At 47.6% G+C, this 18,052-nt stretch overlaps 1 protein-coding gene across 1 annotated transcript in view; it reads right to left on the bottom strand.

The window, feature by feature from the left end:
* Positions 1–10,868: 10,868 nt before the first annotated feature.
* XKR6 (XK related 6) overlaps positions 10,869–18,052 on the bottom strand; it is a 303,197-nt gene continuing 296,013 nt past the window's right edge. The window contains exon 3 of the mRNA XM_055288418.2: positions 10,869–13,870. Within this exon, the coding sequence (XP_055144393.1) occupies positions 12,906–13,870 (965 nt within the window). The 3' untranslated portion in view covers positions 10,869–12,905. The remainder of the gene's footprint in view (positions 13,871–18,052) is intronic.

The following is an 18,052-nucleotide window of genomic DNA, read 5'->3' as shown; positions in this document are numbered from 1 at the left end:
TCCAAGAAAAGCTAAGCAAATCCCAAAAAAATGCCCATGAAAATCACCATCATTATGAGAAGAGAGATTGGATTCCAGTCTCCTGGCCTCTGCTGACTGCCTCCCTGTGGCAGACGGAGGGGTTGAGAGAGCCTGTGACCAGGCACAAGAGAAGCCCAAAATGACCCTGCGTGGTGAAGTCAGTGATGCCAGAGCCAGGCACACACAGAGTCGGAAAGTGCTGGAAAGCTCAGCCCAGCTGCAGGGAGAAAAATGGATTTCCTTTAAACAACAAACCACCGTGGCAGCCCCAGACATCAGGAGACGACAGTGACACCCAAGGGGCCTCCTTTCTTTCTTCCCCTTCTCTCTCTCTTTCCTTGCTTCCTTCTTGCCTTCTTTCCCTACTCCCCAAGCCCCCAACTTTTTTTCTGCAACAAATGTGTAATTTTTTAAAGTAAAAGAAAACCACCAGGTAGAAGGCAGGGTGGCATCGTCAACCCTTCCAGCATGGCACTGTCATCTTCCCATGTCCTTTTCATATTTCTTTCTTCCTACCCCGAGAAGCCAATTTCTATTACATCAGAAAAACAAAACAAAAATTTTTCTTAAAAACATGTCTTGTCACAAAAGAGTCTACGGAAGGAAAAAGAATGAAAACTGTGTACAATGGGGGTCAGGGCTGGAGATAAGGGCTTGTGGAAGCTGGAATGTACTTCGCCATCGTAGGGAAAGCACAGAGTCAATTTGCTGCCCTCACTACTGGGGCTACCATGCCTGGGGAAGGGAGAAGAGATGGAGGGTAGGAGACCGGAAGGATGGTGCTGGCATGACTGTCTGGAGCCACTGGCCGCATGCCACACCCTGAGTGTCAGGAAACACAGGCTGTCCATGTGTGACAGTTTAGAGGAGGGGATCCAAAGCTACGTCTGGGGATCTGGGCTTGAAAGGGTTTCTTCAGGCTTGGACAGACCCTGTGATCGCCTCACACCTGACACCAGGTCTTCCAGATAGACTGTTACGAAGCCCCTGCCTGGATCGGAAACATCCAGAGACCATGGATCCCAACACTGCAGGTGGCCTCCCTTGCTACTCCAGCCAGAAGAGGAGGCTCAGAATCAGACCCTGCTCCAGAAAGAAACTTAGGGTTCAGTGTGCCCCGCTGCATGAGCACCTGCTTCCTCCAGCTCACCTGAAACGCTCTTTTCCCACATAACCAAGTACCGTGTCACTCCAGGTCATGCTAATTCTGTCCAAGGGCAGAAGGGGTTCTGGGTGGCTTTTCATGCTGTGGGCACCTGGGTTTCTGCTGAAGTCTGTCTGGAGGACCCCAGAGTTGTCAACGCTACCGCTGCTGTGGGGAGGTACCCAGAGCTGCCAAAAAATGCGTTCTGCCTCCCGCAAAGCAATTGCCCTGCAGTGTCCCCTGTCTACTAGAGACGCCAGGAGGACTTCATATTTAGGCAGAGGAGACACTTTCCCCAAGTCCTTATGGCTTCAAGGGGCCAGCCTCCAACTCGCCTGCAGAGATTGGTGGTGCAGGGGAGCTGGACAGAGCAGGTTTTGTTGTCACTGGCCAGAGATCCTGGCAGCCAAAGATCATCTACCACCAGCCGGTCTCAGAGCGGTAACATCCAAGCTTACTTGTCCACAGCACACTCCCCTCTCTTTCCCTACTGGGGCGACTGCTGCACTAATGGATCAGATGTACTCAGTGTGATTCAAATTCCAGAACTTCCAGGGAGTTGTTTAGAAAGCTGCTTCCTGGGGATCCAAGGTTGTTCTGTGAATCTGCTGAGAATACTGGTAGCAACTAGAGAATCTCTTAAGATCCAGCAGAACCCTGCTATTGGCTTTCTGTCACTTATGGAGGAAATGAAGGCATATACCAGCTCAGGGATTCCTTCATGACCCTGTGCCTGGGAGAAAGGAAAAAGCCATCCAGACTAGGTCAATTTCAAGCCCGGCAAGAGCCCTAAACATCAGAATACTGTTTCATCAAACTGTTTCAGCCCTTTAAGAAAAAGATACATATGCATATATACAAATAATACGCCCAACACCGGCACATTTATGTATCTTGATGGAACCATAAGCTTTGGATATAGTTATATGGTCATGCACTCTGTTCTGCATAACTCACAGCAATTTCATAATCTTAGATCATCTCAGAGTTTATGTGGCTTTCAGCTCTCTCTCTCTCTGGCATTTAAAAATCAGTGTAATTTCAAACACAAACGAAGCCATCAATAATGAGCAGGTGCCATGAGGTTAGTGGTCAGCAGGGGGAGATGTGAGCAACCACATTATAGGGATTGTTGTTATTTTGAAGACCTAATGCCCTAGACAGCCCAGCCGCTGGGAAAACAGCATTTTCAGTTACTGGCCCACGTTGGCTTCACAGGTTATCAGTGAGTGTCCCAACTGCCTAAGTAACATCACGTGTTCCCCTCTCCAGCCCTCCACTTCCGTAAAGGCTCAACTAGGCCCCAAGGCCACGCCTTTTAAAGGCACATGGATTTTAAAAAAAGGAAGAAGCAGAGCCTGTCCTGGGCTTTATGCAGGCTAGGCCCAGAGCAATGCTGGAGGCCCAGGGCAATGCTGGAGATCCTCTCAGTGGGGGTGAAATGACAGCTCCTGCAGGGGTGGGGGTGTATTTGGTGGAAGCATGCAGCAACAGTGGTGTCAAGGCAAGTGAAAAGGCTGCAGCGGTTGCATTTGGACAGACAGCTCTGACCTGAAGCAATGTGCGTGGAAGCATGGGCCTCAAAGAAGGCAGGCCTTTTGGAATCAACGTTGGGGGCCGCTCGTGAACACAGGCTGGAGAGGGGCAGAGACGTGGCTGAGACGCTCAGGATGATCTGGGCAAGTAGGCAGCACCAAACTGAGGCCCCCCTTTCCTTGAGCCCGGGGTTGGTTGAAAGGAAAGGAGCGTAGCGCCTCAGCACTACCTCAGCTGCCTAAGGAAACTCACCACGGGCCTCCGCAGTCCCATGTCCAAGGTACAGGCCACCATGGACCTCTGAGTCTCACGTCTCTTCTAGCAATCAAAGAGCAAATCAAATCACCTTCCCTTTCTCTCAGTCCTTTCTTCCCTCTGAAAGGAAAAGAAAGTAACTCTTTTCTTTCCTTAAAGGCTGGCATCATATAATGATTTTCAAAATAACAAGTGGCTTCTCTCTGGTTCTAATACACAGAGGAAGCCCCCAGTGGCTTCTGAGGATGTTCTTCTGTGGCAGGAAGATTTCTGAGGATTCAGGGAGACTGCCCTAGCAATACTGAAAGGGCATTCCTAAAGCTAAAAGGCTCTGGGAGCATTTCCAGAAAGCTTCGATATGGGGCTGGAATTCCCATCTGCTTAGTGCAGTAGGTGGTTTGGCTCTTTGTAGAAATTTGTGAACCTCCAGCACGGCACTGTACACATCATCTGAATCCTTTGACATGTGCTACAGTTTAGAATCCAGACTTGGTTCACTGAGTATGTTTGGGAAGGGAAGAACTATTTGCACATGGAAAAATGAACGAGAAATTTTAAAAGGCTTTGCTTTATGTGAGGCAGCTAAGAGATTGAAAACTCCTCCCACCAAAAAAATAAAAAAAAAACGGCAGTCGCATGATTTGATTTGTTTTCGAGTAAAGACCCTTGTCTTTGGAAGCCAAGACTTTCCAGCAAACAACAGTATACCAGACTCTCCAAGGAAACCAACCAACCCCAAATCCCCAGCTATTCCAGGACAGCATAAGTGAATTGTTCTCTGGGTCTGAAGACAGAAGAAAAAGGCTATGGCAAAACTGAAGCTGAGCCTAGAAGGAATAACAGAAACAATAGAACCATATGTGCTGGTCACAAGGAACTTTCACTGCTATTTGCCTTCATTTTCCCTCAAAGGAAGTAGAACAACCAGTATTTGTTTGCTTCCCACAGGACCATTCTCTGATGGAAGCCAAAGAATTTAAAGCCCTTCCTTCTTGTCTAAATATTGGAGAAGGAAAGGAGAGTAGCTTTTCTGGGGCAGAAAGAGAACTCCTTTCTTGACCCACACTGAGACAACTCTGTTATTCTGTCCTCTGGGAATCTTTTAAAATATATCCATTAATCAAAAGAGAGTGGAGGAACTGGATCATGTTCCCTTCCTCCACCGCACCTTGCACACAGTAGATGCTCAATTGGTGTTTAGATTTTTAAACAGGAAGCAAGCCTGATCACCATAATACCTTTATCTTCAAAGCGCTTTACCAGCTGTGATTACTTAATCCTCACAACACCCCTGTGAGGTAGGTAAACGATATTCTTCTCATTTTACAGAAAGAGAAATTGGCCCTAAGAGTGACTTGACTTAGGTCTGTAGAAGGATAGTTCTGGATTTTTTACTTCCAATAACATGATCTGTTCTTGAGAATGTGCCTCTCCTTTCTTTAGATGTTTTCTCTGACCCTTTTGTTTTAAAAAAAAATGCTTAAGCACGTCACTCCGTAAAATCAATTTCCTCTGTTTGAAAAGAATACGTTTTTCTATTTCTGCCCCGGAGAGTATAGGAAGGAATGCCTAGATGGCCACTAATGTTCTCCTCCCTCATACTTCTGGAAGCCTTCCTCTTCGTCACCATTCTTCCTACCCAACTACTGAGTCCTGTTGTTCCCCGTGGCTCCATGTGTCCATCTTCAAAGTTCTTGTTCTCAAATTTGGGACAGTTCATTCACCATCCATCCCAGTCAAAAGTGGGTGCTGATGAGAACGGAGAATCAGGTATGAGGTCTCATGTATTCTCTCCTTTTGTTACTATCAGAAATACCTTGTGGAAATAAACCATCCCAGCAGGACTTGACCTATCCACAGAACAGTCAGATGCACGGTCAAGCACAAGTCATTCCTGAATTCCAGACTATGATCTCGTCCCTTGTGCTGTCAAAACAATAATATTAACCTCAGAGAGCAGGGTCAGAGCAGGCAGGAAAGGAGTTCTGGTCAGGGCTCCGCTGGGAATGAGCAGGACGCGTTGGCAGCAGCCACCGAGACCTGCTCGTGCGAGCTCCATGTCGTTTAGGGACAGTTCCAGGAGGGGCATTTTTTTCTTGGTGAGAACTTCTATATCAAAATACACCTGAACTCCAAGGAAAAGGCCAGAGCCAGGTTGACTGATGCAGAACAGTTGAAGCTTCTGGAATTTTTCTTTCCAAGAAGGTTCTCGGAGCTGATAGAAAATCAGCCTCACGGCTGGCCCTCCTGGAACCCCAGTGCCTCCTGGGCTCCCACCTGCCCTCACTCCAGGTTAGGTCCTAAGAAAAGCAGGGGCTCTCAGGACAGGTCCGTGTTCTTGCTCAGAGTATATCTTGGTATTTGAATTGATAACAGTCAAACCATAGTCAAAAGAAAAAAAAAGGAAAGAAAAAGAAATTCAATGTGACATTTCCAATTTGAATTATAAGAAAAAAATACCTTGTTTTAGAAAAACAAATTAGTGTTATTCTCCAGCTCTGTTTGTCTCTGAGCCCTTGCCTGCAGGTTCCGCTCAAAGCACACAAGGGAGGGAAGAAAACCCACCATTGGGACCCACATTTTGGCAGATGGAACAATTGTTTAAAAAGAAAAAGGTTCGGTGTTTTTCATTTTCTGTACTCTGCAGAGAGGGAAAGAGAAGGTGAGTCCATTTGATGAGGTGAGCATCAAGATTGAAAAAGATTGTAAGGGAGAACAAAGGTGAGAGAGATTTCCTGAAGAGGTTGCAACCACCTTAAAAACAGTCTCTAAATACTCTCCATTCACTCCTCTTGTCTGCCCAAAGCACAATGAATATCAGTGTTCAAATGCATCCTTCCATATATTCTCTGATACTTTAGGAAGAATTAACATCAGGAGATTTGGTGTTAGAATTACAAGTGGCCGGCTCAAGATAGGTGACCAAGGGTCACCTGACCAGGGTACCACTGACCTGGGTTCACAGTGCTATGAAGTCTCTAAGAACTACAGGTATGTGAGACTCCTCCCTGTCCTGCTGTGCTCCCTGTTCATCCTGTGGCTTCCAGGTGCCACTGCACCTAGAAAACACTCTCTCCTCCTGTGGTTCCATTTCCCAAGAAATGAGGTCACCACTTTTTCTCGTATGACGGCTTTGCTACAGGCAACAATGACGAATCCTCCAAGCATCCCTGAGCAGGAGAGAAGAAAGAGGTTGGCCTTCTTTCTCTCCACTTTACAGATGGAGAAGCCAAGGCACCGAGAGGTGAAGTGAGTTATCCACGATCACAGTGGGGACCCTGAATCAGCCTGTGACATTTCCTGATCTTTCTGGGTCTGAAGGAAAGCCCGTAGGAAGTCTGTGGCTAAAACAAATCTCCCGAGCCCATTCTAGCCCGAGGATCCCAGAGCTATGCTGAAGATGGACCAACAGACCAGGGGAGCTCATCTAACAGATGATGGGTTGTCTGTGTCCGCCGTGACAGATGGCCAAATGTTGCTTATAGAGGGATGTGCACTGGGCTACCAATTGGCACTATACTAAAGGGAAATTATTTCTTTGTCCTCATTGGTGTGAGAATGATTTTTAGCAGTAGTTGGGGTCCTAGGATTTGTGTTAGGGATTCACAATGGCAGCGTCTCTTCCTGGGACCTGCGCACTGTTCTGCATGCGATGGGGCAGCCTGGGGCAGGTGTCCCTAGGTCCTGCCTGCTCATTTCCGATGTGGTCTATTCTTAGCCCTTGACACAAGGTGTTGGCCAAGAGCAGGGGGAACTCCCACAGTGGTCTGTCTGCTGCCCTCGGGAGCTGTCATTAATAGCACTCATGAACTTTGTCTCCAGGATATATCAGCCATGGCCTGCCAGCCAGTGCAAGGAAAGCCACAGGAGTAAGGAGCAGATGGTGCCAGGGAGAGCTGAACAAGGCAGACAGGACCAGGCGAGCCAAGGAAGGAGTCTGCAGCAGGATCAAGGCAGCACCTTTGTCTTTTGATATTTGGCCAACAGCACAAGATGCAGTGTTTCAGCAAGAAGTGAAATGTTTAGAATAGCTAAGGATGGGTGAGAAAGGGGCTTGTGTTGCCACTGCCAGAATTCAGATTAAGCATCATCTTTTTTTTTCCCAGTGAAGAGGGATAGAAGGAAATCTCTGGGAGGGTAGAGTTGCCTTTTTACCTTTTTACATGTTTTGAAATTGGGACAGACACACATTGGTTGAGGATGCTGGGGGAAGTCCTCTTGCAAGCTCATGGGTTTGTAACCTGTGATTGGCTGGCCCCTGCCATTTCCATGTTCTGGAGGTTGAACTGTGGGTGAGAATGGAATGTTGCTTCTACGACAATGGCCAGTTGGGGCTGAGGAGAAAGAGATACAAGCTTAGAGAGGTTCCCATTGTGTTCATCTCGTTCTCAGCCGGATCTTGATAAGAGGAACCAACATTGATTTACATTCACTTCCTAAGGGGTAACTGTGTTGTGCTTGATGAGGGGGGCTGCCCAAGAGGGTCTAGTGACCAATAAATGTTTGAGAGAAAAATGAATAGAACTGCTCCCTGTAAGGCTGGTCCAGCCCCTGGGGTGAGCCCACCCCTCTGGGTCCTCCCATTTCACTCCTGCAGGGTCTTCCCCAGGTCTCCTTTAAGCTCCTCCAGATTTCCCCGACGGTTTCCTAGTCCACACTGAGAGTATCACATGGATCTTGGTGAAATTAATTGCAATAAGCTCTCTTCCTTTTACAATATCCAAATTTAAATCTCAACCTCCCCAACCAAATCTGATCGTGTTAATATTTTTCAGTTTGGCAAAGAAAAAATAGATTTTAGCTTCTTGGTAAGAAAATCAAATTAAAGGTACACAAGGAGATTCCCCTCCTTCAATCATGAAGCCACCATCCAGAGCAGCTGTCATCACACATACAAGGCCTGGAAGGGCTCATTTTGAGTAAGGAGCCACTTTTCCTGGCAAAGAAAATGCTACCATCTGTGCCAAATGAATGCTAGGTGACAGTCTCCAACCCAGCTCATCCGAGCGAGCCAGGAGCATGAGAATATGGCCTGCCTCATTCTCTTCTAGGAGCTGATATCCTTTGCTCCAAGCCAAAGGCTCTGAGCCTGCACACTGTCATGCTCTTCTTGCTCTGTCCCTGGATCATGGAGAGAGGACCCTGTGCTAAGGTCTGGGGGCATCAAAGCTTGGGGTTGGTTCTAGCCCTCCCATGAGCAAGAAGCAGACCAGATGGAGAGAAGGAAGGTGGTGTTTCCTCTATCTAGCTTGCGAAGACTGCAAAGGGGTTTAGATGTACAAGAAGAAGCAAGGCTGTGGCCCACCCAGTGCGGCTTCAAACCATATCCACATCAGAGACCTTCTTTCTGCCCCTATGACTGTGCAGTGGGAGGGAATATAACTGGAGGAAGAATGGAGGAAATGATGTCATTTGGTGCTTTTCTAAAACCTGTAAATTCTTTCTGAGAATCAGGCTCATATCTGGACAGGGTCAGACATCCGTGGCATGAGACGCCCCCAAGCCAGGGGAATCACCTTCATGACCATGGGCCAGACAGGATCATGGGACTCAGAGGGGCCACAGCTGTGGAGGGACTGGGTTAGAGCCATGGGAACCATCAGGTCTTGAATGATTCTGTGCCTGGGGAGGTGTGGTGTGGGGATCCCCAGGCCATGGGGAAATGTCATCTTCCCTGCCCAAGGCTGTGTTGTGATGGCGGCGTGTCTGGGCAAGGGAGAGGGCGCCTCTTTCATTCTGGCTGCAGATCTGCTTGGGTGAGTGTCCTACCAGTGTCCTGGTACCCATGTTGCTGGGACAAGCCTGACCCTGCAGAACCAGGTGATACCTTCCAGAGGCAGAGTGCAGCAGAGTGTTAGAGACACGGGAAGCTTTAGGGTGAGTGAGGCCAGAGGGGGTTGGTCTGATGGACTGAAGCCTCCCTAGCACCCCTCATCATGGCCTTAAGAGACAAGAAGCTCCCATTCCGGATGTCACAGGCTTCAGTGAACGCAGGGGACATTATCCCAATGTCATGTGAGGGGACTGAAGTTTCCTTTTACACAGAGGCTGGGAGAAGAGGCAGGCCTGCTGAGCAAGGGAGAAGCAGAGTCTGCAGAAACGACTCTAATGCCGTTAGTTATAGCTGAGCAATACCACCCAATTTCTGAGAAGAAAAAGTAGAGCCAAATGTTCTATGTGGTTAGAGGATAAAATACAGGGCTTAGTGGGCGTACTTGATTGGGGGGTCATTAGGGAATGAAAAGGAGATAGTTTTTATATTCTCTGTCTCTGGGCACCAAGGTGCTTACCAGGCCTAAATACTGGAAATGGATTATTTTTCATCAGGGGGTCCTGGGAAAGAAATGGGCCCAGAGACTTAAAATTTTTTAAAAACGTAAAAACATCACGGGCATTCCTCTGGGAAGCAGCTGAAGCAGCAGCACTCGAGGGTTGTCAGAGACTCAGGCAAATGAAAAATATGGGACATTGGGCATTTAATGTCCAATATGGGACAAAGACTTAATGTGGGACAAAGAGTGACCCTGTCACGGGGTGGCCTTAAGGATCCGGGCTTTCAGGACCAAAGTCATCTGGGTCTGGAGACACAGTCCCCAAGTGGTTTCAGCACTGAGTGTGTATGGAATCCTGCCTTGACACCCAGGACAAGCCACTGGAAGGGGAAGGGCCGGGGGGCGGGGAAGAGAAGACCCCAGGGGACATGATGGCAGAGAGTTTCACGGTGGCTGGGAGTGTGGGGAGCTGCTAGAGGCTGATTACAAGAGGACACTGAGGACAGCACTGGCCTGGTCCTTGCCATCAGGTCTCCCCTGCCCCTTCCCTGCCTTGCTCTCTACTTCTTTCCTCGCTTTTCTTCCTTTTCCTGCGTCTCTGCAAAGCCTGCTTTCCCTGCTGCTGCTCACAGATGCGTATTTTCATTTTCTTTGTGAAGAAAGTACCGGCACGATGGAGGGGTGCCAGAGAGGGGCGAGGATGCCTTTTCAAGTGAGAAGTGTGAAATTAAAGATTGCTGAAATGTCCCGTGATCTCCTCATTTGTTCCTAGTGGCTAAGACCCTGGAGGCCCTCCCTGATTTGGAAGGTGCTGTCCCAACTCCTGGTGCTCCCGGTCAGCTCAGCATCCACCGTTCTCTTTGTAAGTTTCATGTAAACATGGCAGGATGCACACACACAGACACACACACACTAAGTGTGCAAGAGTGAAATAGAGGTGGCGAATTAATACCTGTGACTGTGCTGAAACAAAAAGAAAGAAGAAAGAAAGAAATCCAAGAACAGACACACAGCAGAAGTGGCAGAAGTCCCAAGCGGATGCAGGAGGGCATTTCAAGGAAGATGCGCTAAGGACAGACGTGGGCCAGCTCCAGGTGCACAGAGCCCCAGACCTGAGGCAGACAAGAGGTGGGACCCCAGCAGCTAAAGCGGATGCCCCACCCTCCAATGGCCTCACCTTCCCCAGCCTAGCAGAGTACACTGTGGAGCTCAGACGCGAAGCCCTTGCAAGACAGCACGCTGCTGCTGTTCAGAAAAGTGCCTCTGACTAGATTCCAACTCCCAGATGACTCTCCAGGGGCCCACAGGCGGGTCCCTTTGATGGGCGTGCAGAGCCCCCCTGGCTGGTTTTCACTGCTGCCTGCATGTGCTCTGTTCGTCCTGCTTCCTAGAGTTGGGGGCTCCTCCTCCACCTGCCCACGAGGGAGGCCCGAGGGGACCCCCGAGTCAGGGACGGGGAGAGGACAGCACCACGATACTTAGTAAGGACGCATGAAGTCCAGGAAGTCCAGACAAAGAAGAGAGCATACAGTTTCACAACTGATACTTGAAACTTGTTCTTAAAAAAAAAAAAAGGTTTTAGATAAACAATAAAGGGAGTGGGAAGGAGAAGCCTCGCTGAATAATAATTGTTTTTAAAAAAAAAAAAAAAAAAAAACTCCACAAACATTAAAAAATCCCTCAGTTATTGAACTTCTGTTGAGAATAGTTCAATGTGAGGTCTTGCACCCTAAACAGGTATATATTTGGAAAAAAAATCGCAGCTACACACAGCAAAGACTAACAGTATTTACTTAAAAATATTGTGTGTGTCTATATATATATATATATATACTTATATATATATCTTTTTTGTGATTTTTTTCTTTTCCTTTTTTTTTTGTGCCCAAGTAGAGATACGATGGGATTGAAACGATGCCCTAGAACAGAAATATTCTTTAAAGGAACAATACTTTGAAAAATAAAAATTTTTTAAATGGTTGAACATACTTGCAACACCTGCAGAAATTCAACTTGATACAATGAGAAAATAAACAGTGGAATCAAATCCTCACCCAAATGGCATGGCCTCTAAGGCCTGGAGTCCGCTGCTGGTGTGAGTCTTGCCACCCAAACCAGGGCTTGTGGGCAGGCAGCATCCCTTCCCCGCCACTCCAGAGACCCCGCTCCCATGCTCTGCTGAACCAAGCCGTAATCCAAGTCCGTCTTACATCAGTTTTGTATATCTCTGGCAAGACTTTGCAGCAGGGACACACACAGATATACGTGTGCTATGGGCACACACACACATACACACACAAACACACACATACTACACACACAAAATTTCCCATTCAACCCAGATGCACCAGGTGAGCTGAATGACTTTCAGCCAACCACAATGGTGAAAGACAGAAGCACCAAACAGTCTTTGAAATGGGTCAGTTATTACAATTTTGACTTTTTATATATATGTATATATATATATATATATTCTAGTTTTCCTCTTTGTGTCTTTTTTTTTTTAAAAAGCACAAATGAAAAATGAAGAATTCTTTCCAGATCAATTTAAGGCTTCCCACCAAATGGAAACAGAAGAGGCTTTACACAATATCACATGTGATAAATGTCTACCGTTCACAGCCTTAAAATGATGGAACTAATCGTTGTTGCCAGTCACTGATTAAGTATTGTGCCTTTAAATTGATGTCGTTCTTTTTGCTACTATGCTGAGTTTTATTATTACTGATTATGTGTATAGAAATCTCCTTTAATTTGCTTTAGAATATCCTGTCCTTACCGAATTATTGGGGTGGCTTTTTGTTTTGTTCTGGTTTGCTTTTCACTGGGAAACAAATGTGATTCTTGCTTGGTAAATCCTAAAATGGCACATAGTCAGCCTTCAAGTAGCTTCTCCAGCCATTTGAGTTTCAAACAGCCCTTGAGCTCCTAGAAGGCTCGGCAAAGTGGGGAGAAGGTCAGGAGAGGAGGGGGAGAAACTGAAAAGAGGGAAGGGTTTTATGCTTTTGCTTTTGGTAAATTTGTTTTCTTCAATACAAATAATCAGATAGGAAGAATAATTGCTTTGTGTTGTATTTGTTGGTTGGTTTTTGTTTCACTTTTAGATTTGTTTCATTTAATTGTTTAATTTTCCCTCTTCTGGTGCAAAAATCACCAGAGAGTTTTGCATGAGAAAACGTGACAGTACTTAATGAAACTCAGCACCTAAGGGCATAAGGCAGTTGAAGGTTTTTTGTTTGTTTGTGTTTGTTTTGTTTTGTTTTGTTCTTTCAATCAGCACCAATCCCATAAATGATCTACACTTGGTGTAAGGTAAAAAACTTTTTTTTTCTTTTGGAGTGGAGATAACTCCTCCTTCTCCACTCTACGAACCATAGCGTGGGATTTTTCAATACTGTTTCTTATGTGTAAAAAACAAAAGAAAGGTTTTCTTTTTGTTTTTACTTACAAAACATAGAGAATATCTTTGTATACATACAGCGACTGGAAAGAAAGCTTATTTGAAGGGGTTGTGACGTATTGATTTTTTTTTTTTGTAGTGGTGGTGTTGGTGTGGTGGTGTTGGTGGTGGTGGCGGTGGTTCTGTGTATTGGGGGAAGGGAGGGTTATATTTCTTGCAAGTGGTGTTTGCCGCAAACCAAACTTAAGGTCCCCTTCTCAACTTGGTCAAGATGCTTTTAGAGTGAAGACTCATACTGTAGCAACTCATAGAGGAGTGGTCCGTCTCGATATCGAATGCCTACTGCGGTGGGGGTGACATACTGTAGAATGTTAATAGTCCTTCTCAGCCTCCTGTCTACAAAATGAGCATCCCAAGCTGGATATCGCTTTCTTGGCATGTCAATCTTAATGAGGGGCCCTTCTGGGAGGTAAGGACGCCCCAACGGGGTAGGGGGCCCCATGGGTCTCACTTGGAAAACGGGCAAGCAAGTGTCAGCCGTGAGATCCTCCTGTTGTTCCGTTACGGCTCTGGTGGGCGTAACCTGGGTCCCCCGGTACCCAGGGGTCTCAGGTGCCATGGGCTCAACATCGGGGGGCAAAGGGATGCCCCAGAGCAGCTCGGCACAACAGGAGCTGGCAAGGATCTTAGCTCGTGGCCCCATGGGATGCAGCACACCATAGTATAAGAGCATCATTGCGATCCCAGCCACAAAGCTAATAAAGACACAACACAGTGCTGGCACCGCATAGGAGTCAGTGGTCTCCGGGTCTCTGTAAAAATACCAAAGCAACGTCAAGGCAGCATTCTCAGTCAAGACTATCGTATAATATGCAAACATTCGATATCGAGTCCGCCCTTCCTTGACGTTAAACCAGCAGAAAATGTACACGATCCCTACCACCATGTTGAAGAGGATCTCCTCCCACTTGGACATGCAGAAGTCTGTTCCGCCATGGATGATCCAGAAGGCCATGGCGCACCAGTGAACCACCACGAAGATCCCAAAATAGAGCTGGAAGATGGAAGCAAAGAGGGCAAAAGAGATCACTCGGGATGAGATGGTGAAGAGGCGCCAGAAGACCTGGATGATGGCCCCTCTGTAGCTCATGCTCTTCTTGTCGTCCCTGGAGTCCCGCAGCAGCTTGTGATAGGAGGCTAGCACCCAAGCCAGGGACATCAGGGAAGTCACAGAGGAGACACCTGCCGGAAAGACACAAACCCACACAGTCAAAACCTTGGACATCAACCGCAGGGCACAGTGAAGCTGCCGGCTGAGGAGACGCCCACATACACCACGATCTAAAGGAGGAGGGAGAAAGAAACACAGAATCAGGAACTGAACTTGGAGGTCACAGCTGCTCCCTATGCTGACAACTTGGGAAATGGAGCTTTTGTTTCAACAACCCCATTTGCCATTTTGGGAGCTCAGTAGCTCAAGGGTGATACTGAGCCAGTGTGTTTTGCTAGGGGGCTGAGAGGTGGGGCCACGTCTGCCGTGGGCAGGACTTTGTGGGTTCCATCTTAAGGAATCATGTGATTCTTGTGGCACACAGATGTGTGGCAGGCATTGGTGTCCCTGTCACCAGCAGCCTGTGCTCTCAGAGGAGCCCACAGGAGGAATCACCAATTGTGAAGACCAAGGGTTTACCCACTGCCCTGAGTTCCACACTGTTCTCCTCTGAGGTGCTAGAATCATGCTTCTGCCTTTTCCTCACCTCACTCAAAGTCCCAAAAGGCCCTTTCCTGAACCTTCTTCCAGTTAGCTTCTCCCTGACCTGCCACCCAAGGCCACCAAGATCCAGGACACTGAGATATCCCGCCCATTTCACAGACTTCCTCTCTCACCCACTCTGGTCTTTTCAGCCTCTCCACAATCCCTGTTGCTTTCTCCAACCGACTGCTGCTCAAAGTGCTCTTAAGCCTTGACTTGTGAAGCTCTGTCCTTCTCTGGTTGCCCTCTGGGTTCAACATGGTGTCACTCGGGCTTTGGGGGTGCCTCTTCCCCTTCCTGGTTTTCCGAGGCTTCCAGGGCCTCTGCACTCACTCTCTGCATTTCCTCCCACAACGGGCAAATATTCAGAGAGTTTGAGTGTGCCTAATTCCAAGTCATACTCATATTGCCATAGAGCAATTTATATCCAACTCTGACTACTTGATATTTGCAACTAAACCAAATGAAACACAATCCATTGTTACTGAAGTCTCCCCAAATCCACCCACGAACAACCAGTCATTATTCGAGTGCTGTCATACAATCTCTGTTCAAGCAAGATTCCGCCATCACCAACCCCCAACTCCCCATGCATCAGTTCCACAGTCCATCTGGGGCCTCTTTTGTTGGTCTTTTCTCCCAAAATTTCACAACTAAATGTAAGTAAATGCAACAGGAGGCTGAATGCTGTGCCACTGGCAACGACCTCCTCAAGAAAGCCTTACCCTCCCACGCAGCACAATTCCCCCATGACATTCTTCCAGGTTGAAATCGAAGTTACCCAGTCATTTTCTCCCTTAAGCTCAAAGATCAGATCCAGAAGCCCCATTCATCAAGACACCAGTTAAACTTCCCCAAACCACCAAGCTTCTGCTTGTCTCTCCCCGGGACCTGCCCAACTCCCCACAACTCTCCAAAGCCCGATGAAGAATCCGTGTTCTCTGCCGCATGACACTCTCCCAGCACTGGCTCTGCCTCACCCATCTCACAAAGGCCCCCTCCTTCCATCATCTGAAATGATGCTCAGAGTCCTAGCTTGCAGAACAGTATGGTGCAATAAAAAAACCTCTTCACTGTCACAATGGGCATGTGTCTCTTTCATAGTAATAAAAACCATGGAGATTTGAAACAAACAGGGGCAACATGATCCCAAGTTCTCCATGGAAAACTATCTGGAAAACATCCAAAGAGCTTTCATGGCAATTTTCCTTTTGCTTCTCTAGAAAGTTCTGAACATGACACATGTCCTGCCTCACTGTGGTGCGCACAGGGCATCTCATGTGTGTCTGCAATGGCTGCACATGGTTGGTCAGGGAACCTTTTAGTGATCACATTTTCTGTTAGGGTGCAGCAGGGAGAACTCCTCTTAGGAGTAACGTGATGTAGGTTGTAGATTTCTGGAGGGCAGAGGATGTGCAATTACATTTTTTTTTTTTTTTGAGTCAGGGTTTTACCCTGTCGCCCAGGCTGGAGTGCAGAGGCATAATCACTGCTCACTGAAGCTTCAACCTCCTGTGCTCAAGTGATCCTCCCGTCTCCCATACCTGGGACCACAGGCATGTGCCAGTGAGCCCAGCTAACTTTTTTTTATTTTTTGTAGAAACAGAGTTGTTTCTTCTTCTTCTTCCTCTTCTTCTTCTTCCTCTTCTTCTTCCTCTTCTTCTTCCTCCTCCCCTTCTTCTTCTTCTTCTTCTTCTTCTTCTTCTTCTTCTTCCTCTTCTTCCTCTTCTTCTTCCTCTTCCTCTTCTTCTTCTTTTTTTGAGATAGAGTCTCACTCTGTCACCCAGGCTGGAGTGCAGTGGCGTGATCTCCACTCACTGCAACCTCCACTTGCCAGATTCAAGCGATTCTCCTGCCTCAGCCTCCCGAATAGCTGGGACTACAGGTGTACATCACCATGGCTGGCTAATTTTTGTATTTTTAGTAGAGACAGGATTTCACCATGTTGTCCAGGCTGGTCTTGAACTCCTGACCTCAAGTGATCTGCCCACCTTGGCCTCCCAATGTGCTGGGATTACAGGCGTGAGCCACTGCGCCTGGCCTAGAGACAGAGTTTCAACACATTGCCCAGGCTGATCTCCAACTCTTGGCTCAAACAATCCTCCCACTTTGACCTCCCAAAGTGCTGGGATTACAGGCATGAGTCACCACGCCTGGCTGAAATCACATCTTCATAGACTGGACCAGGCTATCCCCAGCACTGAAGCACCCTCAAAAAATTCCATTAAACATCCTCATGACATCTTTGCTCTCCAGCTGAATTCATTGCTTGATGTTAATCATGAACATGGGTCCTGCCAACCCATAGTAATCAGATGGGAGTTCTATGGGAGCTGGGTGGGAAGAAGGCTTGATTGTTGTGTTCCTTCTACTAAAGCAAACTCTATTACCTGCTACTCAGAAAAGCGTGAGTGCTGAGCTTATAAAGCAAGAAGGAGCAGCTCAGCTTCTGCTGGGGCCTGGTTAGATCCAGTCCAGTTCTGAGCATGCTTTGAACAGACTTGGGGTGCAGAGTTAGGATCAGCCTCAGACTTCGCTGTTCTGATTTTGCTGTTCTCTGTACTGTGACGCTGGCCCCGTTCACACCAATAATGAATAAATGGGAATTCAAATGCTCATCAGCCACAAGTTGCAAAGCCAAATAGAATTCTTCTCCATTCTTCCGACATCAGAGTTACCTACCCCATTTCCAGGTGTGTAGCTGTGGTTTTGAAGGCTGGTGTTCCGTTCCTGCCACTCCCTTCATGGCGGTGGTGCTGAAACTACTCTTGTTTCAGCCGACCAGGCACTGCAGTTGGGGCTTCTAGAATTTCACCCAAGGGTACTGCACAGACATTTCTCAGTGTTGCAAGACATCACTGCTAACTTACAAGGAGGACTTGGGAAATGGTCCGTGGAAGACTGTGATTCCAGGCGTCTGACTGGGGAGTCTGCTGGTGAGCTAATGACCAGCCCAGTTTTAAGTCTCTGCTTCATCTGTTTCTGACTTGGTCAAGTTATGAATGGCCAAACCTTCTATCCAGGTGAGCTTCTCAGACCATCCACTTCAACCCGCCCATTCCACAGGAAGCAGAGGTGCAGGTGCTTGGGTGGCTCGCTCAAGACTGTCCCGAGAAACACTGGCCATCTCTATGAGGACGGCATGCTTCCCGCCATGTCACGCTGCTCCTACTCTCCATCCTTTCTCCGTCTGGTCCCTCTGTCAGTTCAGCTTTCCAGATATCCAGCAGGCAACACCTTTCTCAAGATCCTTTGTACTGAGGGTCATCAGCCTTCACCAATGGTGGGAGCCTGTTCCGGTGTCCAGCCATTGGCTCTTCAGGGTTCAAATGCCAGGTCATATCCTTGACACTGTGAAATGCTCCAAATAGTGAAAGGAGAAGGTGAACTTCCACCACCTGCCCAAGACCAAGAAGAACACCTTTGGCCACACAGAGCAATGGGGAGTGGGTGTACAGGCCTCATGCCCCTGATGTGCCTGCCCCTCTCTCTCTGCCAGCAACAGGGGTGAGAATGATCCTGTAAGGAGGGGACTTGCCTAGGGGAGGTTAAAACTCTTACCCCCATCACTTTCTAATCCACCTCATCACCAAAGTATTCCCCATTCTATCCGAAGCTCTGGGCACATTTTTTGGGACCAGAGTTGGTGCAGCTGGTGGGCTGAGTCAATC

This window comes from Symphalangus syndactylus, chromosome 1 (assembly GCF_028878055.3).
Source record: "Symphalangus syndactylus isolate Jambi chromosome 1, NHGRI_mSymSyn1-v2.1_pri, whole genome shotgun sequence".
Taxonomy (NCBI): domain Eukaryota; kingdom Metazoa; phylum Chordata; class Mammalia; order Primates; family Hylobatidae; genus Symphalangus; species Symphalangus syndactylus.
Note: the sequence above shows the minus strand (reverse complement) of the source record. Positions and strands in the feature narration are given on the sequence as shown.